Here is a 24736-nt window from a genome sequence, read left to right on the forward strand (position 1 = left end):
AAACATAAAAATATTTATTTTGTGCACTTTAAATATAAATCACGTATTTTCATTAAAAACATCTTAAAATAATAATCGCTGAAGTCGTAAAATTAAATTGTCAATATTTAATTCCAGTCTTGAAAGTGTTGCTTGAAGGCAGTCGGTTCGATGCCCGCTACGACCTTCGATATATGTACCTGGAAACACACCAATCACATCAGATACAACAACAGTCTGTAAATTTCCCACTGCTGGGTTAAGGCCTCTGAGGAAAAGGTTTGGAACATATTCATGTTCCAATGCGGGTTGGTGGAATACACATGTGGCAGAATTTTAATGAAATTAGACACATGCAGGTTTCCTCACGATGTTTCACCGCCGAGAACGACATTCAATACAAGGATTATAAAGACGATACAAAAAGCGTGGAATTAATACCTGTTGACTTCCAGGCATTACTTTACATACATATATAATTGTAATTAACTAACATGACTGTATTTTTAAATGTTGGAAAAGAGTAACTACTGAGTTTCTTGACAGTTCTTCTCGGTGGAATCTACTTTCCGAATCAGTGGTTTCACTTAATTGGTAAATGACGATTCAAAAGTGCTTGCAAAAGAGTTGAATCAAGTATATTTTGTTATGTACTCACCCACGCAGGATAGTTATTTACTTCGAGGTAATGCTGCGCCTTCTTCATAGCCTCTGCTTTCTCCTAAATGTTAATAACAATACATTATAAACATACATACACGACGAGGTCGAGTAATGTGTACACCGGTTTCCATGGGTATGTCACGTTCATGGTATAGGTTGGCGGACGAGCATATGGGCCACCTGATAGTAAGTGGTCACCATCACCCATAGACAATGACGCTGTATGAAATATTAACTATTCCTTACATCGTCAATGTGCCACCAACCTTGGGAACTAAGATGTTATGTCCCTTGTGCCTGTAGTTACTGCTCACTCACCCTTCAGACCCGAACACAACAATACTGTGCGTACTGTTGTTTGGCGGTAGAATAACTGATGAGCGGGTGGTACCTACCCAGGCGGGCTTGCACAAAGCCCTACCAACAAGTAAAGTTTTAAGTTCATTAGTTGTGTATGTCGTCTCGGGTCTGGGTGTTTGTGCCGTCGTTACTTCTGATCTTCCACAACACAAGTGCGTTAGCTGCTTACATTGGGATCAGAATAATGTATGTGATGTGTGTATTTATTTATTTATTAGAAAGAGAAAAGCGTCTCCAATGAAGCATCCTGAATAAATTGATGCTGATAATAATAGTAAAAGTTTAAATTTCCCACAGCTGAGCTAAGGCTCTAAATTTGAGGTTGGTGGTCACAAATGGTAGAATTCAAAAGTATTATTGAGTCATAGCGCAGCTTTTTAAAAAATAAGTCAAAAATTTATTTGAAAAAAAAGATAACAATTTTTTTTTTCTGTTTTATAAAAACAATTAAACAGTTAATATTTATCAATAATAAAACAATATTTATCGATCCAGATTAAAATTTTGACAGGGGAAAGCTTTTTTTTGGGTATACGTCAATTGACCAACAATATATGTATATGCGAAAATAACTACTTTAATTATAAAAAATAAATAAATATAAGGATGAGACAAAATCACATACATTACTCTGATCCTAATGTAAGTAGCTAAAGCACTTGTATTATGGAAAATCAGAAGTAACGACGGTACAAACACCCAGACCCAAGACAACATAGAAAACTAATGATATTCTACATCGACTCGGCCGGGTATCGAACCCGAGACCTCGAAATGGCGGAACTATGAAAACCAGTGTACAAACCACGGAGGTCATCATAATAGTTCGTAAATGCAAATATATATAATGTAATATTTACCCGTCCATTGGCTTCCCTGCCAATCCAGACGTAAATGCTGCTGCCAGTATCCAAGATATAGCACTCCTTGAAAAAACGTCAAATTCCGTTAAAAAAATACATGTATGACGCTGACATAAGTGATTACTCAAACGAATCTAAGTTGAACTGTTTAAAATGGCTGACTGTATTTGCAGAATTAACAACAAACAATACAACAATAACAGCCTGTAAGTTCCCACTGCTGGGCTAAAAGCCTCCTCTCCCTTTAAGGAGAAGGTTTGGAACATATTCCACCACGCTGTTCCAATGCGGGTTGGTGGAATACACATGTGGCAAAATTTCTATGAAATTTGTCACATGCAGGTTTCCTCACGATGTTTTTCTTCACCGCTGAGCACGAGATGAATTATAAAGACAAATTAAGCACATGAATCAGCGGTGCTTGCCTGGGTTTGCACCCGCAATCATCGGTTAAGATGCACGCGTTCTAACCACTGGGCCATCTCGACTCAGAATGCAGAATTAAAATTGTTTATGATTTAATTTTGTGACAATGAATATAGGATGTAAATTTTTGCGGCTTTTTATTAGGAATTTCAAAATTTTGAAGTATTTCTCCAACATACTCTACTATGTTTGAAAAATTAAACGCTGTTATAGAAAATATCAGAAAACCGGTATAACTCTGATTTTTTACTACGGAAGAAAATTTTAAAACTCATCATCAAAATCATTCTATCATTCTATCATTATCTTATCTTTCATACTTCCCCATCTGACGTCATCTCACAAGTAACATTCTTTCCAACCGTCTTTCACACAATCCATCCATCGTTTTATTGGCCATATCCTACCCATATATTCATCCTCCATGCTGCTGTGGTATATCTTTAATACTGTTATCTATCTAAACTCAATTATGAGCTATGAACAAAACACGCGGTAAAAATTTAAACTAATATAATTTATGAATGATAAGACCATCATATTATTTCCAAAACCAATCAAGATATCAAAAATGGTAATCGAATGAGATCACAGTCAACGGTATTTTAGATAGACAGATAGATAGGTAGTAAGATAGATATATTGATACTACGACAGCCGACTCAAAGGCTTCCTCACAATATGTTCCTCATTCCCATACCATGATAGCCGCCTTCCACATAACTTCTCGGCTATCGGTGTCACTTTCAAACTTCCTCTTATGTACTCATTCCTTACTCCATTCATACATACATAACAGAACATCCTCTCAGCATCCTCATCTAATCTATATGTATCTTTCATTCATCTTTTGTGGTTCATGAACATGTATCACTTTACCTTCGTATCCAATTGTTCCTTCGTGTAAGGTCCGGATAGTTTCTTGATCTCCAACGATCCTGAACTGTCGGATACTTCGCACAGCGTGACCTCTTTGGAGGCGCCCCGTTCAAAGTCCTGTTAAAAATAACATTTCTTGCATTATCTTTCGCCAAGGTCATTTTATTTATTGTGTGAGATTATTTTCACTAGATCCCCCCCCCTTTATCTAATAAGAAATAAGAACAGGACCACCCCCTCCCCTTGTTTAATATACATTACATAAGAATATACCCAACGTGTACTACGTTGGGTTTATTTGAAATTTCAAAGGTTTTAAGGGTACTCATCAAATAATATATCGGTGGTTGTGTTTATTTGACAATCAATAAGTAAGTGTAATGCTTCTATATTGAATAAAGGAATTTGAGTTTGAGTTTGAGTTTAATTACTTGGTGGTAGGGCTTGCAAGCCCGCCTGAATAGGTACCACACACTCATCAGATATTCTACCGCCAAATAACAGTACTCAGTATTGTTGTGTTCCAGTTTGAAGGGTGAGTCAGTGTAACTACAGGCACAAGGGACATAACATCTTAGATCCCAAGGTTGGTGGCGCATTGACGATGTATAGAAAAGTTATTTTTTTTACAACGTCATTGTCTATGGGTGATGACCACTTACTCAGGTGGCCCAAATGCTCGTCCGCGAACCTATTCCATAAAAAAAATACGTCATCATAAATTTTAATGATGGTTTAATGTAATCTTCCTTCCCCCTCACCTCATCATCACCCCCTTCTTCCGCATCTGAAACCGAATCCTGGTCTCCTGATCCGAGCGCCCTGAAGAATTTGTTCACGTCACCCTCGTTTGAGAAAGGATCTGCAAATGAATTAATGAATGAATGAATTATACTTTATTGCACATCACAACCAAAAATAAAAAAAAAAGAAAGTAACAACAAAATTAATAAAATCATCATCCAAAAAAAGAATATTAAAAAATACAAAAGAAGTTCATTAAAAGTGTTGTACAACGGGCGGACTTATGTCTTGTAAGCCATCTCTTCCAGACAACCCAATCAAAGGGAGATTTCAAAACCATCGGCGTAGGCGGTGCAGTCATACATTTACATACGAATATTTACACACTAATACTTATACTTACTACATATATAAATATTATGTATAAATAATATATATCTCAATCATTCACTAAAACATACTCAAGATAATAAAATTATATATATAATTAAATAATAAATGTTATATAAAGGTAATTAATGAAAGTCGTCTAGTTATTGTTTAGGTAATAGTTTTTAACGGCTCTATTAAAAGCTGAAATTGATGGAGCCTTTTTTATGTTTACTGAAAGGACATTGCATAACCTTTACAGTAAACGAATTATGTATTAAATAACAGATACAGTCAAATAAATCAACAATATTTGGTAAATTAAACGACAATGACAAAAAATTGTTGTCAAAATCGCGTGGGAATTGAAACAATGACAAATAATAATACAACAATCTACCTTTATTTCATAACGAGTAATTCATCTATACCTCTACTAGACCGATTTTAATGAAACTAACACAGTTGAAGTGTACCTAACTTAGATTAACACGTTCAATTCGGTGCGAGGTCTGATACGCCTCGTATGAGTCGTTGCGGTGCTAAGAAAAACACAGATATCTCTGTCGTGGCCGTAACGTGTATTTCATATATTGTAGGAAAGCGATATATATATATGATGCCTATTGGAAACAGAAAGCTATGGTATACCTACTTTATTACGGGGTCTCTTTGACCTCGTACCGTAGAAGAAATAAAATTCGATCACGTCATCACATCAAAATAACACCGACTTTTAATTCCTTAAACGTTACGGGGTCTTCAAATAAAAATATGAGACAACATCACATACATTACTCTGATCCCAATGTAAGTAGATGAAGCACATGTGTTGTGGAAAGTCAGAAGTAACGACGGTACAAACACGCAGACCCGAGACGACGTAGACAAATAATGGTAATCTACATCGACTCGGCCGGACGAACCCGGATTTTTTTGATTTCATTCCAGATCTATAACTCACCAATAATTTCAATATTCCCTCGTCCGCTGTGATCCTGATCTCTTATTTGATTGGCCACGGATATGGCCTTGAGGCGCTCGACGCTCTTCGCCTTCTCACCAACGTAGACCATGATATCGTGTTCTACGTCCAGGATGAAGCAGTCGCCTTTGTTCATGGATGAAACTGACGTCTCCACCTGGAAAAACGTATAACATTTTTGAGCCAAAGTTACCTGAGATATATTATATAGAGATACTAAAATAAGATATGTTTCAATGTCATCATCTCCGCGTGCATCTTAACCGATGATTGCGGGTTCAAACCCAGGCAAGCACCACTATATGTGATTCACAAAATTTACACACACAAATGTTAAAGGTTTTGTAGTCTGAAACAAAATGGACGCTTTCTGAGATCAACAACAGCCTGTAAATTTCCCACTGCTGGGCTTATGCCTTCTCTCCCTTTGAGAAGAAGGTTTGGAACATATTCCACCACGCTGTTCCAATGCGGGTTGATGGAATGCACATGTGGCAGAATTTCGATGAAATTAGACACATGCTTTCCTCACGATGTTTTCCTTCACCGAGCACGAGATGAATCTTATGATTCATCTCGTGCACACACAAGTTAAGCACATATATGTATATATTGGTGCTTGCCTGGGTTTGAAGCAATCATCGGTTAAGATGCACGCGTTCTAACCACTGGGCCATCTCAGCTCTTAATTTTACATATACAATATTAATATAGATTGTGTTAGCATATTTATTTTAATATGATCATATTTTATTGTTTTAATGTATTAAAGTATTATCAGCATAAATAATTCGATTTAAATAGTTGTTACAAATTGCGTTGATTGTCAACATCCGGTTTTGACTAAATTGTTTTTAAAAAGATCGAAACCGGATGTTGCTACAGTCGGAGGAGGGGCGTGTAAACATTAAATACTAGGAGTAAGCCTAGAAATGGTCATTCTTACTTTGATCGTCGAATTGGAAGGATCGTGAACCAGTTCAGGAGAGATAAAGTATTGATTGTAAGGAGAGTTTTTGTATTATTCCAACAATTGTATACTCCATTGGAAAACTGTGATTGTCAATAAAAGTTCTCCAAAACATATCATCACTGAAGTACTAACTATGATACTTATTAAGACGAAAACGTGAGAACTATATCTATCTCCCTCTTTCATTGGACGTGTGTTACCTGTCTCACTCTGACGTTGCGTTTGCCCTTAATTTGGAAGAGTCTCTTCTCAGCGCCCGCGTTTACAGTCACGTGGTTGAATCCGGAGGCATGACCGCCATTCAGGTAACGAATCGCTGGAAAAACGAACCTTATTGTTTAGGCTTTAGGGGTGAGTTTATCTTACTTGGTGTTAAAGCTTAGTATATACAATAGATTTCCCACTGCTGAGCTATCAAAATAAACTTTATTCAAGTAGGCTTTTACAAGCGCTTTTGAATCGTCATTTTACAATTAAGTGAAGCCACCGGTTCGTATAGTAGATTCTACAGAGAAGAACCGGTAAGAAACTCAGTAGTTACTCTTTTTTAACATTTATATACAAAGTCATGTTAGTTAAATACAATTATTTAAATTAATATATCCTGCTTGGAAGTCAACAGGTATTAATTCCACGCCTTTTTATCATCTACAAAATCTTGTATCGAATAATACGCCTTTTTTACCAATGTAATGTAATAAACCAATAAACGATTTGAATTTACGAGACGGTAAAGTTAAAAATGTCTGCTGAATTTTATTATAGAAACAGATACCTTGCCCCAAGAAAGATTTATTGACTTTGCGGAGTCGGAAACTTGGCGTTATAAGTTTATCCTTACTCCTAGTGCACATACAATGTTGTTGAAAAAGAGTCACTGAGTTTCTTGCCGGTTCTTCTCGGTAGAATCTACTTTCCGAACCGATTTCGACGATTCAAAAGTGCTTGCTTGTACTTGAATAAAATTTATTTTGATTTGATCAGAAGTAACGACGGCACAAACACCCAGACCCGAGACGACGTAGACAACTAATGATAAATAATCTACATCGACTCGGAATGTCGTACCCATGAAAACCGGTGTACACAACTCGACCACGGAGGTAAGCCCGTCTGGGTAGGTACCACCCACTCATCAGTTATTCTACCGCCAAATAACAGTAGTCAGTATTGTTGTGTTCCGGTTTGAAGGGTGAGCGAGCCAGTGTAACTACAGGCACAAGGGACATAGCATCTTAGTTCCCAAGGTTGGTGGCACATTGACGATGTAAAGAATAGTTAATATTTCTTACAGCGTCATTGTCTATGGGTGATGGTGACCACTTACCATCGGGTGGCCCATATGCTAATCCGCCAACCTATACCATAAAAAAAAATAAAAAAAATGGTGGTCGTCAAATTTCAATAAAATCCCTACCTGGTTCAAAGTACCCAAGGAACTGCCTCGACTCGTAACCTTGGGTTTCTCTATGCTGCACGGCATCCCCGTGAAACTGTTCATCGTCGAGGTTTACGGAGAGTATCGCTGCAGCACCAGCCTCGTCCTGGCTTGTCTTTGAACCCAGCCAGAAGTGAATGTCCCAGGATAGGTTAGACGTACCGGTTGTCTGAAATATTTAATAGAATATTTTTTTAACAACAACAACAGGCCTGTAAATTTCCCACTGCTGGGCTAAGGCCTACTCTCATTTTGAGGAAGTTTGGAACATATTCCACCACGCTGTTCCAATGTTGTTGGAATACACATGTGGCAGAATTTCGTTGAAAACACGTGCAGGTTTCCTGTTGTTTTCCTTCACCGAACACGAGATGAATTATAAACACAAATTAAGCACATGAATATTCGGTACAGAACCCGCAATCATCGGTTAAGATGCACGCGTTCTAACCACGCAGCTATCAGAATAATAAAGAGGATTTTTAATTGCAATATACTAAATTGTTACATAGAATTAATTACCGAACGATCGAAATTGCTTTCGTTAATATTATGTACTAGTTGCCGTCCGCAGTTTTGCTCGCGTTTGAGAGTTGTAGTCATATGTTAGGCAAGATAAGTAACTTATGTCCTTCTTTAGAGGTCAAGATTTCTTAAGAGGAAAATCCGTGGCGTAATAGGCTATATGACAATGCGAAAACTAAATTGTGAATTATTGTAATCAGTGTATATTATGAGTTTAAAAATGGTTATTTACTAACGAAAGTTGAAAATATTAGTTAATTTATTCAAAAATCAATAAATAAAAATGCATTTTTTTCAAACGTTTGTCACGTGACACAAAACGCTCCTGATTGGCCGGGCTTATGATGAAGTCACTTTCTTGTAAACCTTGCTTTTCTACTATTTGTACCACAGATTAAAATACAGCAAAGTGACGTCACCGACCCCATTGCAGCGCCATATTGTCCAAGTAGCGTTTTCGCGCGTTATTTAAATATGGAATTTTTTATATAATATTTTTCGGAAAATATGTACTATAAATAAAAAAATCAACTTTTACTGGGTTCCTTAACCTCTACTACATAATATAAAATGGATTATAAAAACCAGTCAAATAGCCCTTTACAAAGATCTAAGCATACATTGAGACAGACAGTAAGCGACTTTGTTTTATACTATGTAGTGATTTATTTTCATTGCGATTCACTTACTTCCTTAGACTAAGAATGACAGAAAGACAAAGAAATGTACGATAACTTTTTTTAAATACAATCTTATTTACAATGCAATAAAGCAGATAATCACAGAAACTTTACTTACGTCTTTATCTATACATATAATAAAATTGGAGTGTTTGTTTGTATATTAAAATGACCGCTTTTTACTAAAATGTAAATATACCATAATATTTGTTTTACTATTTTTGTCTATCTGTCTGTTTGTTCCGGTTGATCTCTGGTACGGCTGGACCGATTTTGACACGACTTTTATTTCCAGATAGCGGATCTAACAAGGAGTAACGGGTTATCCAAATAGTGTCCAGTACCGTGCAGCCCGCGCGCTTGCCACCACTCTACCATCAATACTACTTCCTACCAACGACTTAATATCACAAAACCTGCATAATACAGAATTAATAAGGTATAGTAAAATCTTTCTTTTCTTTTGACGACCGTGGTCGAGTGTGTACACCGGTTTCATGGGTACGCCACTCCGAGGTCCCGGGTTCGTCCGCCGAGTCGATGTAGATTACCATTAGTTGTCTACGTCGTCTCGGGTCTGTGCCGTGGGTATTCGGGTGTTTGTGCCGTCGTTACTTCTGATCTTCCACAACACGAGTGCTTTAACTACTTAAATTCAGGATCAGAGTAATGTATGTGATGTTGTCCAATATTTAAAAAAAAAAGGACATCGAAATTAACCTTTGTTTTTTAAATTAAATACACGATATCACGGGCACAGCTATTATAAATCCATAATTAGTTAAAATGCCTCGGAGATTATGACTAATCAAAGTGGAATGGTTCGTAGGAACTTATATGTTAATTATTTCAATTCCTTTGATATTCCCTTTTGTTATTCAACCAGTTTTGTTGTTCTTTACCCAGACCGGCAACGCACCTGCAAGCCCCCTGATGTTGCAGATGTCCATGGGCGGTGGTAGTCACTTTCCATCAGGTGAGCCTCCTGCTCGTTTGCCCCCTATCTCATAAAAAAAGACCCAAGACGACAAAGAAAACTAAGGTAATTTTCCTACATCGACTCAGCCGAGAATCGAACTTGGGACGTGGTGTAACCACGACAGCCGGATTCAAGGATCAACAGTTAAATGATCTCGATCCAGTTTTAAAATAAACACTCGAGTAATTACAGATGTTTCCATTTATCTCATTGAGATCGTAACGTAACGTGAAACAGATGTTTTAGCTGATAGTACTTTTATTGACTGCTTGATTTCTTTCGATGATATCATTTTACTAGGGATATTTATTATATTATTAACCGCGCCGGCTTCGCACGGGAAACTTCTAAAATTATCAGTGTTTCCTTACTAAATTTTCCATGTATTTTACATATAAACCTCGAATCACTCTATCTATAAAAAAAACCGCATCAAAACCGCTGTGTAATTTTAAATAATTAAGCATACATAGGGATATAGGGCCAGAGAATGCGACTTTGTTTTATACTATGTAGTGAAGAATTATGTCCTTAAATATAATTTTATTACATAGTATAAAACAAAGTCGCTTACTGTCTGTCCCTATGTAAGCTTAGATCTTTGAAATTACGCGACGGATTTTGATGCGGTTTTTTTTAATAGATAGAGTGATTCAAGAGGAAGGTTTTTGTATATAACACATGGACAATATATCAAAGAAACACTGACAATTTTAGAAGTTTCTAATGTTATGTAAATAAACAAATTCTGTAGTATATTTAGTATCAGTATTGCCTCTTGTGAAACCGGGCCGGGTCGCTAGTTTATTTCAAACTAGGCATGTAGACTGACGAATGAATCACCATCGTCAGTGAACATTGAAAGTGTAACAAAGATATAATAATGAGATTTTCCTATATCAATGCGTCACTAACCTTGGAGAACGCCATGTCATGAAACCTTCCTGAGTCACTCGCAATAGTACAGTATGATAATTAGGTCGGTAGTTAATCTTTAACACAGACAGATAGACGAATAAGGTAGGAAACACTTTTTTTTATTTTATTCACGACTAGCACGTGACCTTGTACGCGTTTGCATTTAACAAAAAAAAAATTATTGTAACCTAAGTTACTCCTTATTATATCAGTTATCTGCCAATGAAAGTCCCATCAAAATCGGTCCAGCCGTTCCAAAGATAAACCGGAACAAACAGACAAACAAAAATTGTACAAAAATGTTATTTTGGTATATGTACCGTGTACATACATATGCATTAAGTAAAAAAGGGCTATTTTAATATTACAAACAGACACTCCAATTTTATTATATGTATAACTAATTAAGATTTCCTTAATTAGTTATTTTAATTCAAGGTTGAATTTGTTTTTTATAAAATTTTCCTCAATTTTAACTGAATTAGGACGGATGATAAAATACTTAAATAAATATTGTTTCTTTAATCCAATCCCAGCTGTGGGAATAGTGGGCATTTAAATATTCAAAGTATTTTTTTTAGGTTATATTTTTTATCTGTTATTCGATCGAATAATTGATAAGGATAAGTATCCCAGCAGTGGGTGTAGTGGGCAATATTTAACATACTAGTAGTCGCACGCTTCGTTCGCGTTTATGGTTAGTTATCATGTACTGGCAGAAATGTAGCCTATGATGTATATCTTTCCTTGGACTTCAATTATGCTTCACAGCAAATTTCATCAAAATCGGTTCAGCGGTTTGGTCGTGAAAGAGCGACAGGCAGATTTATAATATTAGTATAGATGGTATATAATAAAATAAAAAAAAAATAGATTTTTTATATAACTTGGTGGTAGGGCTTTGTGCAACCCCGTCTGGGTAGGTACCACCCACTCATCAGTTATTCTACCGCCAAATAACAGTACTCAGTATTGTTGTGTTCCGGTCTGAAGAGCCAGTGTAACTACAGGCACAAGGAACATAACATCTTAGTTCCCTAGGTTTGTGGCATATTGACGATGTAAGGAATAGTTAATATTTCTCACAGCGTCATTGTCTATGGGCGATGGTGACCACTTACCATCAGGTGGCCCATATGCTCGTCCGCCAACCTATACCATAAAAAAAAAGAATTCGAGTAGGCATATGACTACCCCACCTGATGGTAAGTGGAAATGGAGTCCAAACGCGAAGACATTTAGTACCAGCAAGAATGAGCTGCACTAGTCGCCCTCGCCATGCTAAGATGTTCCACGCCTCGCTTGAAGGCACCCAGGTTATAACAGGGGAACACGTGTAATAATAAATAAATAAATATGAGACATCACATACATGTTTGTCTCGCTTTCGAGCAAAAACTACTGGACCGAATTAAATGAAATTTACTTACTTTTTAATTGAAAAAAAAAAAAGGTATAAATATATTCATATTTTCTACGCGAGCGAAGCCACAGGTAACAGCTTATATATAAATAATATTGGGCAACATCACATACATTACTCTGATCCCAATGTGAGTAGCTAACGCACTTGTGTTGTGGGAGATCAGAAGTAACGACGGTACAAACACCCAGACCCGAGACGACGTAGACAACTAATGATAATCTACATCGACTCGGCCGGACGAACCCGGGACCTCGGAGTGGCGTAACCATGAACCGGTGTACACACTCGACCACGGAAGTCGTCAATCGTTCCATATTTTATAGATAGGTTACCTTTAGCACGATGTACGAGTCGCCACTGTAGAAGTTTCCGTACTGATGAGGTGGTACCGGAACGGGCTCGAAATCCTGGAAAAATATACATATTTATGGCATAGGTAAATCACCTAGATGGTATGTGGTCACCACTGGCAACCTTGGGAACTGAGATGTTTATTTATTTATTTAATTATTGTTTTTTTATGATATAGGTTAGCGGACGAGCATATGGGCCACCTGACGATAAGTGGTCACCATCACCCATAGACAATGACGCTGTAAGAAATATTAACTATTGCTTACGTCGTCAATGCGCCACCAACCACGGGAACTAAGATTGTATGTTCCTTGTGCCTGTAGTTACACTGGCTCAGAAGTTTGTAAGATTATCGAGCTTTTTATATTTAATTAAATAAATAATAAAAACATCCACGAGCTCACAGTTGCCCGAGCCTTTTGTTACATTTTACTTTTATAAATTTTGGCGTTACTTTATATTATTACTGAACATCAGCAGATCTTCCCTGGACTTACGAGCTTGTCGTTTTCTTGGAAGACGTGACCCACACTGACATTTTTATTTTATAATAATATTTTCAGAACCAGAAGTAGGAAGTAGGCTAACCTCATCAATAATCACATTACATCGTAATAATCATAAAGGCGATTTCAATGTGTCAGCTGCAAATCTGCCGCCATTTTTTTAAGGGAAGTTGTGTGACTTGACGCATATGTTGCTTGTTTTTTTTAACAATATATACATAATCCGTAATAAATAATATATGATAATATATAATACTTGGCGGTAGGGCTTTGTGCTAGTCCGTCTGGGTAGGTACCACCCACTAACCAGTAATTCTACCGCCAAATAACAGTACTCAGTATTGTTGTGTTCCGGTTTGAAGGCTGAGCCAGTGTAACTACAGGCACAAGGGACGTTTAGTTCCCAAGGTTGGTGGTACATTGACGATGTAAAGAATAGTTAATATTTCTCACAGCGTCATTGTCTATGGGTGATGGTGACCACTTTCCATCAGGTGGCCCTTACGCTCGTCCGCCAACCTATACCATAAAAAAAATACTCTACATAGTATTTTTTTTTATCCATTTATCTCGATCAGAGAGAACACAGCCTCGGCGACTCTGATGTCGTGTTTATGTATCGAATATCGCTTACAAACAGACAAATCTTCAGCTGAATAATATAACAAGATTCGCATCTCAGTAGGCGTTATTGAAGCTCATAGAATAGAGGAAACATAAATTTAAACTAGATACGAAAATAGTTTTACTATTTCGTAACAGTGATCTCGTATTTGAATCACAAGAAAATAGATTTCGATATAGTATATTATCTGGGACATGAAGTCATTACTATGTAACTGTATAATCAGAATCTGGCATAGTTTTGAGGTAAACTCTGAGTTTCAAGTGAACGGAAGAAAAGATTGCCCAGTGGTTAGACACATGAACCCAGGCTATCACCGCTGAATATTCATGTGCATTTGTGTTTGTAATTCATGTCGTGCTCTTTTAAGGAAATTTCAAAACAAAACTTTCATGTGTATTTTCAATATGACCACATGTGTATCCCAGAACCGGTATTGGAGCAGTGTGGTGGAAAATACTCCCAACGTTCTCCTCAAAGGTAGAAGAGTCCAAGTCAACTTCCATACAACCTCTCTCCTTCTTGGGTTGTCTGGAAGAAATGGCTACTTAGCCATAAGACCGCCCGTTGTACTCTACAATATTATATGTAATAATTGTAACATATTATAACGTGTAACATGTGTTGTACAATTAAGTATAAAATAATAAATAAATAAATAAGAGTCCTTAGCCCAGCTGTGGGAAATTTACAGGCTGTTAATGTTGTTAAAATTTTGTGTCCATCATTTTCATACAATTGACATCCTTGTCATTATTATTGGGTAAAACATGAACATTTTGTGGTGCTTGCATGGATTTGAACCCGCAATCATAGGTCATCTTAACAAAATCAAATATACTCTATTCAGGGAGGCTTTTACAAACACTTTTGAATCGTCATTTAACAATGAAGTGAAGCACCGGTTCGGAAAGTAGATTCCACCGAGAAGAACCGGCAAGAAACTCAGTAGTCACTCTGTTTCCAACATTTAAAAATACAGTCATGTTAGTTAAATACAATTATATATGTATGTAATATATCCTGCCTGGAAGTCAACAGGCAGTAACTCCACGCTTTTTTATTATTTATATAATCTCGTATTGGATAATATGCTTTTTTTAATAATGTATTTTTTACAAACGATTTTATTTTAATTATATAGATAAGGGTTTTGTTTGAATTAACTGCGTGTTAATTATGTTATATTTATCGCTTATCAGTTTCATAAAAACGACTACATAAGCTTTCATGGTAATATTATTTGTAATCTGTTATATAATTAAATATCGACGTGTAATAAAGAGGAATAAATATAAAACGAAAAGCCTGTAAATTTCCCACTGCTGGGCTAAGGCCTCCTCTCCCTTTGAGGAGGGTTGGAATATATTTCGCCACGCTGTTTCAATTCGGGTTGGTGGAATACACATGTGGCAAAATATCTATGAAATTAGACACATGCAGGTTTAATCACGATGTCTTCCGTCACCGAGTTGGAGATGAATTATAAACACAAATTAAGCACATGAGTATATAGTGATGCTTGCATGGGTTTGAACCCGCAATCATCATCTCTGCTTCTATTTAACTCTAAATTTTACTGAGAATGTTTTGATAGAAAATCCCAATATCCCAATAGGCCTGATCTGGTGTTTGGACCGAGATTCCGAGTCTATTGTCATCTGAAACAGGTTACCCCCAAAATGCATCCTCAAGCCAGGGCCGTATTTAGGGGAGGGGCAACCGGGGCAACTGCCCTGGGGCCTCCACATTGTGGGGGCCACAGTTTTCAGCAAGTAAACAAATACCGAGATATAGTCAAATTATAATAATGTTATTATTTAATATTTTAAAAGTTACCGATACAAGTAAATAAATCATAGCTTACTGATTGAAATAAAAAAGTAATTAATTCATGATAATATAATTATTAGGTTGTTCACGCTTCTGTTTGTCTAGGGCCCCCACTGCTTTGTGGCCCGGGGGCCTCCAGACCTTTAAATCCGGCTCTGCCTCAACCCAGTATGAACCTACCTCGACTCTCCATATTTCGATACCAGCCTTCTTTCCTGAGTTCACGAAAGCGGGATGTACTTCAGGCATTATCTGCAAATGAATCAATCGTTAAAAGAATAATTAAATACTATAAGTTTAGCTTAGAATGACAAGGATGTAGTTAAGTAAATATATCTGTCTCTTTCTTTAGTATGTCATATCAATGATGTCAGAAAAGCACAAATATATGTAAGTGATAGCTTTGGAAGCAGCCTAATTACAAGCAACCTGGTGCAAGGAGTGTTTTGAAATTCTTGGTCCACTTGTATTTCGAAGAGCTCTCAGTTCGCGAGTGATAATGTTATAGATAATACATTACTGGTTTTTAAATGTATTTTTATAAGTCCTACGTTATGGACGCGCAATGTAAGTCTAATTTATTCGTTGAAAGACAACGAGCAAGTAATTGTTTCAGGGGTTGCGTACTAAGTCAGAGATCAGCTGTGGACTATAATAAGGGTTTGGGTTAGGTAAGATAGTTTATGTTACTCGTGTCTCGAAGTCAAGACTGGAGACGAGACAAGATTGTTGAAATTATAATGTATATGAGACATATGTTAGTTAAATGAATAACTACTTGGTCTACTGTGTAACTTGGAATATGTTCCAAACCCTCTCCTTAATGGGAGAGGAGGCCTTAACCCAGCAGTGGTAAATTTACAGGCTGTTACTTTACTTTACTACTGTGTAACAGGAGGATCAGTTTGGGTCAGGAGGGCAACCTCAAATCAATTTTATTCAAATAACTTCACAATGAAGCGTTGTTGAATCGTCAATAATTAATTACTACCACCCAAGAACCAAGCAAGAAACTCGCGTAATCTCTACAGCCGTACCCTGCTTGACAGCTTTTGGCCAAGCAGACGAGCTGTTCTGCTTGAACTAAAGAGAGCACGACACTATAAATGCGTTTGTCGCGACATCACGCCGCCATATTGGTTTTTGTGACGTTTGGATTATGATCGTGTCTGTGTCAGTGGATGACATGTTCTGGGACTAAAATCGTGGACTGATCTTCATCATAGACTCACTAAATCTTAGATTTGATTATTATAAAAATGCTCATTAATTAGTAATCCCAACTGTTAATGTAATACTTAGAGTATAAAAAGTACTGTTATTATTTTTAAGTAGAATTAAAAGTAAAGTAAAGCAACAGCCTGTAAATTTCCCACTGCTGGGCTAAGGTCTCCTCTCCTATTCAGAGGGTTTGGAAAATATTCCACAACGCTTTTCCAATGCGGGTTCGTGGAATGCGAATATGGCACAATTTCGATGAAATAAGACACATGCAGGTTTCCGCCGAGCACGAGATGAATTATAAACACAATTTAAGCACATATATATAGTGGTGCTTGTCTGGGTTTGAAGCAATCATCGGTTAAGATGCACGCGTTCTAACCACTGGGCCATCTCCCATATAAAATATTATAAAATAAAAAGATTGTAGGCTGTTTCGTATCCTGAGACTTCAAAATGGTCAAAAATTTAACTATAATTTATATTTTTCTAAACAAAATAATTAACTCGTTCGATTGTAATAATCCTTGATTTCAGACTCAGTTAAGAAATAAAGACTCGATTGTCTGAAGTACTTCTAACTGATAAGGATATACAAACAAGTGATAAGGGCTAACGCGTGAAGTAACGTTACGATATACGGGTTTTTGAATCATTTAAATAAATATTGGCATGGCTTTGTCATGACGACTTTTTAACCCCCGACGCAATATTCACTTGGTGGTAGGGCTTTGTGCTAGACCGTCTGGGTAGGTACCCACTCATCAGTTATTCTTCCGCCAAATAACAGTACTCAGTATTGTTGTGTTCCGGTTTGAAGGCTGAGTCAGTGTAACTAAAGGCACAAGGGACATAACATCTTAGTTCCCAAGGTTGGTGGAACATTGACGATGTAAGAAATAGTTAATATTTGTTACAGCGTTATTGTCTATGGGTGATGGTGACCACTTACCATCCGGTGGCCCATATACTCGTCCGCCAACCTATACCATAAAAAAAGATGGTTTGGCATCGTAGCGCAAACGAATGATCCGATTTTAATGCGGTTTCTTTTGTTGGAAAGGCATATCAGTCGAGAGTATTCTTAGCTATGTTTGTTGGAAATCGGTTCAGGTCTTCAAGGTCATCAGGTCATTTGTTAGGTGTGATAGGAATGTCACGAGCAAAGTTTGCTTGCATATGTGGGATTTGACATTTGAAACACTAATGTCTTCTGGAACCACTGAGCTGGTCTGCTGTTAGGGCTCGGAGAAAGGAGACGTAACCGTGGACCGTGGATTTGTCTTCTTTGGTCGGTGATTTATTTAATTTTAAAATTTAATAGGCTGTTTGACTGGTTTTTAATATCCATTTTACCTATATTATTTAGCAGAAGTTAAGGAACCCAGTAAAAGTATTTTTTTTTTATTTCTAGCACATATTTGCCGATAAATATCATATTAAAAATTCCATATTTAAATAGCGAGCAAAAACGCTATTTGGACAATCTGGCGCTGAAATGGGGTCGGTGACGTCACTTTCCTGTATTTTAATCTGTGGTACATATAGTAGAAAAGCAAGGTCAACAAGAGAGTGACTTCATCATAAGCCCGGCCAATCAGGAGCGTTTTAAACTCATAATATACACTGATTACAATAATTCACAATTTATTTTTCGCATTACCCAATAACCTATTTAAAAGAATCGTTAAGGAGCGTTTGTGTGCTAAAGGATATTACAGCACTAATGACTTTCTAGTTGACTTCACACCTTGGGAATGAGATGATCGTTCAAGCTGTTTCAAATAACAACAATATGATTGTATTATTATTAAAAATATATGTTGTATATGTAACATGATATAAAAAATGATGAGTTTCTTACGCCGGTTCTTCTCAGGTCTGAGGTGTTTAATTATATGTATGTAATGTATCCTGCCTTGAAGTCAACAGGTATTAATTCCACGCTTTTTTATCATCTATAAAATCTTGTATCGAATAATATGCCTTTTTTACAAACGATTTGAATTTAGAAACGGCAAAGTTAATATAATTGGCGTTATAAGCTTATCCTTACTTCTTGTGCATATACAATAAGAAAGTGTAATAACTTCTATTTTGAATAAAGATTTTTGACTTTGATTGTGACATTATGGTTTTAATGCCGTTATTGGGAGACCACCTGATGGTAAGTGGTCACCATTCCTTACATTGCAAATGCACCACCTTGAGAACTAAGTTATGTCCCTTGTGCCTGTAGTTACAATGACTTCAAATCGGAACAATACTGAGTACTGTTTGGCGGTAGAATATCTGATGAGGGGATAGTACCTATCCAGACAGGCTTCCACAAAGCCCCCACCAAGTATTTTAGCCCTTATCTTTGAAGAATTGCGTAGTAATTATTTTTTTCCGAAAACAGCCATCTTCACTGAATATTCACATGCATGACTAAAATTTAGAACGCTAACTATTTGAGTTCAACGGTTAGAAGTCTGAGCCCATATATCTTATACCTATTAAGTTTTTCAGTAAAGGGGTAACCTATATTAATATTATATATGTGAAAGTAACTCTGTCTGACTGTCGCTGTTTCACAACCAAATCTGAACCGCATTTGACGAAATTTGCTATGAAGCAAACTTGAATTCCAAGAAAGAACAACAACAAACAACAACAACAGCCTGTAAATTGCCACTGCTGGGCTAAAGGCCTCCTCTCCCTTTTCCAGTGCGGGTTGGTGGAATACACATGTGGCAGAATTTCTATGAAATTTGTGACATGCAGGTTTCCTCACGATGTTTTCCTTCACCGCTGAGCACGAGATGAATTATAAAGACAAATTAAGCACATGAAACAGCGGTGCTTGCCTGAGTTTGAACCCGCAATCATCGGTTAAAATGCACGCGTTCTAACCACTGAGCCATCTCGACTCAAGGAAGGACATTGCCTGACACATGACAAACAACACGCTGAAACGATCAAAGCTCGGGCGACTATTCCATTCATATGTTAACTAAACATCCTCAGTTACCATTGCGTCTAAAAATACTTTAACGTCTGTAATTAAAGATCTACGATGAATTGATTGCGCCATAAACAACCATTGGTACACCATTTTTTTTACTGCGTTATAAATAGGCTGTCTGGCAATTCGGCCGATTGATGTTAGTGGTCCTTTTTTATATAGTAATATTTAATAGCCTTGTGCTCGGTGGTGACGGAAAACTTCGTGAGGAAACCTGCATAGGTCGTTAGTTTTGGGGCGTTACTAGAGTACTTTACTATGAGTGTATGTATACAATGTGTGGTATATCCACAAGGTCATTGGACTATATCGATCACAATGAGAAATTCAAGGCCGAGCAGGGCGTGTATTCCTATGGGGGTTACACTTTGTTCAGATAGGGTTGGCACATAATTTTGATTACTTATTTTAATTTATATTGTACCTACTCTCCCCTCCGGCTACTACAGAATTTGTTTATTTACATCACATTAGAAACTTCTAAAATTATCAGTGTTTCTTTGATACATTGTCCATGTGTTATATACAAGAACCTTCCTCTTGAATCACTCTATCTATTAAAAAAAACTGCATCAAAATCTGTTGCGTAATTTCAAAGATCTAAGCATACATAGGGACAGACAGCGAAAAGCTTCTCGCTTTCTCTGTCCCTATATTAATTTAAACAATTGTATTTAACTAAAATGGCTTTGTATTTATAAATGTTAAAAAAGAGTAACTACTGAGTTTCTTGCCGGTTCTTCTCGGTACAATCGACTTTTCGAACCGGTGGTAGCTTCACTTGGTTGTAAAATGACGATTCAAAAGTGATTGTAAAAGCCTACTTGAATAAAGTTAATTTTGATTTGATTTGATTTATCACTTTGTATGCTTAAATCTTTAAAACTACGCAACGGATTTTGATGCGGTTTTTTTTAATATATAGAGTGATTCGAGAGGAATGTTCTTGTATATAATACATGGACAATATAGTAAAGAAACACTGATAATTCTAGAAGTTTGTAAATAAACAAATTCTGTAGTATATTTAGTATTAGTATTACACAGTGCGAAGCCGAGCGGGTCGTTAGTATAATAGAAAGAGACAGATAGAAAGGTAAAGATAGCCTGATCTACCATATCAGACATAGCATACCATATGTAAGCTTCGTCAAAACGTTTAATAATATTTACAGTTATATTGATATCTCAGAAATACTAGTCATTTAAAATAAAACTTTTATGTAATTGGCAACCCTAAAACCTCCCCTATCATTAATGTGAGTGCTGTCTGGAAGGTTATCGGGCGAAGAATTATGTCTGCAGTCCATAATATATATATGTACCTACTACATATGAGCCGAGATGGCCCAATGGTTAGAACGCGTGCATCTTAACCGATGATTACGGGTTCCGAGCAAGAATCACTGAATTTTCATTAATATCATATCTTGACGACCTACGTGGTCGAGTGGTGTGTACACCGGTTTCCATGGTTACGGCACTCCAAAGTCCCGGGTTCGTCCGGCCGAGTCGATGTAGATTGCCATTAGTTGTCTACGTCGTCTCGGGTCTGGGTGTTTGTGCCGTCGTTACTTCTGATCTTCCACAACACAAGTGCTTTAACTTACATTGGGATCACAGTAATGTATGTGATGTTGTCTCATATTTATTATTTATTTACTTATTGTTAAAAAATATGTTTCTGTGTACTATAAATATATAATACAGACACAATATCTCGAGTTGAATGATATCATCGGAAGAAATCAAGTAGTCAATAAAAGTACTATCAGCTGAAACATCTGTTTCACGTTACGTTACGATCTCATTGAGATAAATGGAAACATCTGTAATTACTCGAGTGTTCATTTTAAATCTGGATCTGGATTAACTGTTGATACTATACAACAATAACAACAACAACAGCCTGTACCCCACAGCTGGGCTAAGGCCCTTTGAGAAGGTTCGGAACATAATTCACCACGCTGTTCCAATACGAGTTGGTGGAATACACATGTGACAGAATTTCTATGAAATTAGATACATGCATGTTTCCTGTTGTTTTCCTTTAACGAGCACAAGATGAATTATAAACACAAATTAAGCTCATGAATATTCAGTGGTGCTTGCATGTAATGGGCCATCGCATCTAGGCTCTTGTCTATTGATATATTTTTTTAATATAATAATAATAAATAAATATGAGACAACATCACGTACATTACTCTTATCCGAATGTAAGTAGCTAACGCACTTGTGTTGTGGAAGATCAGAAGTAACGACGGCACCACGAACACACGACAACACGAGACAACATGGAAAACTAATGATAATCTACATTAACTCGCCCGGGAATCGAACCCGGGACCTCGGAGTGGCGTACCCACGAAAACCTGTGTACACACCACTCGACCACGGAGGTCGTCGAATCGAATTGCTCGAATTGCTCGAAATCTATAACGATGTAAAAAAATAGCTTATGTTGTATCTATGGTTGTTTATGGCGCAATCAAGTCATCGTAGATCTTTAATTACAGACGTTAAAGTATTTTTAGACTCAATGGTAACTGAGGATGTTTAGTTAACATATGAATGGACTAGTAGCCCTTCGCTCGTTTCAGCGTTTTGGTTGTCAAGTGTCTGCCAAAAAGTAGCCTTTGTCCTTCCTATTAGTTCAAACTTGCTTCATAGCAAATTTTATCCAATAGTCTATTTGACTGGTTTTTAAAATCCATTTTATATTATTTAGTAGAAGTTAAGGAACCCAGTAAAAGTTGTGTTTTTTATTTCTAGTACATATTTGCCGAAAAATATCATATTAAAAACTTCCGTATTTAAATAGCGCGTGAAAACGCTACTTGGACAATATGGCGCTGCAATGGGGTCGGTGACGTCACTTTGCTGTATTTTAATCTGTGGTACATATAATCAAAAAGCAAGGTTTACAATAAAGTGACTTCATCATAAGCCCGGCCAATCAGGAGCGTTTTGTGTCACGTGACAAACGTTTGAAAAAGTGCATTTTTATTTATTGATTTTTGAATAAATTAAGTATTATTTTCAAGTTTCGTTAGTAAATAACAATTTTCACTGATAACAATAATTCACAATTTATGTTTCACATTGTCAAATAGCGTATTCGGTTCAGCGGTTTAATCGTGAAAGAACGACACACAGAGTTACTTTCACATATATAATATTAATATAGATTTAAATTTTTTAAACTTTTACCGACATATCATTTAATTATTTATGTAATTAGAAATCACATTAAAACTGTATTATAAATCTTTTTATATATCATTAATGGTTATCGTTAGTAAAAAATATATTATGAAATTTGTTTAAAATTAGAATACAGTGTAAAATCGTTATAACGAAACTGAGCATTTTTCGTCGTTATAGAGAGTTGTCGTTATATGGAGTGAACAAAAAAAAAAACAACCAAATCGATCGAATCGAAATAGATAAAATATGCTTATAAATTATTGTTTACACATATAGTCGGATAACTTTGTGTGACTTTTTTTGATAGATGGTGGAATCGTCTTGATTAAACAACATGGAAAATATCTACCAACTCAGCGACAATTGGTGGTCCACTGTGATGTTATTTCATTGAACACGTGCGAAGTCGGGGCGGGTTGCTAGTTTTATTATATTGTATTATAGTCAGCATATCACGTGACCAAAAATTTAATTAATTTAATAAATTTAATATGTCAAGAAAACGTGTTTATTTCGACGAAATATATTTTTCGAGGATTTGTATTTGGAAAATTAACATTTTGAAATGATTTTTCAAACATAGTAAGAACTCCCTATTATTCTATTAAACACAGTTAGTATAATCGTTTCTAGTTATACGATTTTATAATAAAATTTCCATAAAACGTTTGCCTTTAGTTAAATTAAAAACTTATTTAAAAAATGTATAGTCGTGGGAATATCAACATATAACAAAACATTTTGTATGTTTAAATGAGAACACATTTTATATTTTGCAATATTTCAAAAAGCCGCGATGGCCCAGTGGTTAGAACGCGTGCATCTTAACCGATGATATCGGGTTCAAACCCAGGCAAGCACCACTATATATACGTGTTTAATCTGTGTTTATAATTCATCTTATAGTGAAGGAAAAAAATCGTAAGGAAACCTGCATGTGTCTAATTTCAACTAAATTCTGCCACATGTATCCACCAAGCTGGATTTGGCCAGCAGGAATGTGATCCAAACCTTGTCAAAGGAAGAGGCCTTATCACAGGCTGTAAATGTAATTTACATAATTAAAAATTAAATAGATAATTACAAATCTTAGTACACTTTCAATGACCTAAAACTATAATTAACGAAAATTATGGCATACTCCGTGGTCGAGTGGTGTGTACACTGGTCATGGGTACGTCACTCCGAGGTCCCGGGTTCGATTCCCGACCGAATTTATGTAGATTATCATTTAGTTGTCTATGTCGTCTCGGGTCTGGGTGTTTGTGCCGTCGTTACTTCTGATCTTCCACAACACAAGTGCGTTAGCTACTTACATTGGGATCAGAGTAATGTATGTGATGTTGTCTCACATTTATTCATTAACGAAAAAGCCAGTGAACTTCAAAAAATATTTTCTCTAAATAAACATTTAAATGCTATATGTATGAATATATATTACAGTTAATAATTTAATTATTCGTCTTAAGATTAGTTATTAATTCCACTTACAATTTTTCGCACTAGAATGTCAGATAAAAAACACAGTTTCATCATTTAAATTAAACACCGAACACAGTCACTCACAACTTTCAAATACGAAAAATATTAACATAAAAACAATTGGACACAGTTGACAGTAAACAAAAATATTTACATAACTACATAATTGTATATTGTTAATTATTTGTTTGTTTATAAAGAATGAATTAATAATAGTTTGAAAAAACGATTGTTATTAAAAAACATTTTAAATGACTCACGTTAATACGTCTGACACTGCTGAGCGAACGC

General features: G+C 36.2%; 1 protein-coding gene across 1 annotated transcript; it reads right to left on the reverse strand.

The window, feature by feature from the left end:
* On the reverse strand, positions 1 to 24511 carry LOC124542189 (gelsolin-like). Its single transcript, XM_047120132.1, has 11 exons — positions 24455 to 24511; positions 15706 to 15777; positions 12540 to 12614; positions 7659 to 7848; positions 6442 to 6557; positions 5248 to 5425; positions 3932 to 4032; positions 3171 to 3287; positions 1863 to 1928; positions 638 to 700; positions 1 to 179 (listed from the first exon to the last, which is right to left on the reverse strand). The coding sequence occupies exons 1-11, from the start codon at positions 24497 to 24499 to the stop codon at positions 108 to 110; spliced, it is 1095 nt and encodes a 364-aa protein (XP_046976088.1). The 5' UTR covers positions 24500 to 24511; the 3' UTR covers positions 1 to 107.
* Positions 24512 to 24736: the final 225 nt, after the last annotated feature.

Source organism: Vanessa cardui, chromosome 30, assembly GCF_905220365.1.
Source record: "Vanessa cardui chromosome 30, ilVanCard2.1, whole genome shotgun sequence".
Taxonomy (NCBI): Eukaryota; Metazoa; Arthropoda; class Insecta; order Lepidoptera; family Nymphalidae; genus Vanessa; species Vanessa cardui.

What these genes read in the sequence shown, in the direction of transcription:
- LOC124542189 (XM_047120132.1), bottom strand. Translation starts at nt 24,499, where the DNA reads ATGATGAAACTGTGTTTTTTATCTGACATTCTAGTGCGAAAAATT. An exon ending in ACATTCTAGTGCGAAAAATT is followed by an intron (nt 15,778 to 24,454) that starts GTAAGTGGAATT and finishes ATTCATTTGCAG; the next exon opens with ATAATGCCTGAAGTACATCC. An exon ending in GCAGGGAAGCCAATGGACGG is followed by an intron (nt 701 to 1,862) that starts GTAAATATTACA and finishes ATTAACATTTAG; the next exon opens with GAGAAAGCAGAGGCTATGAA.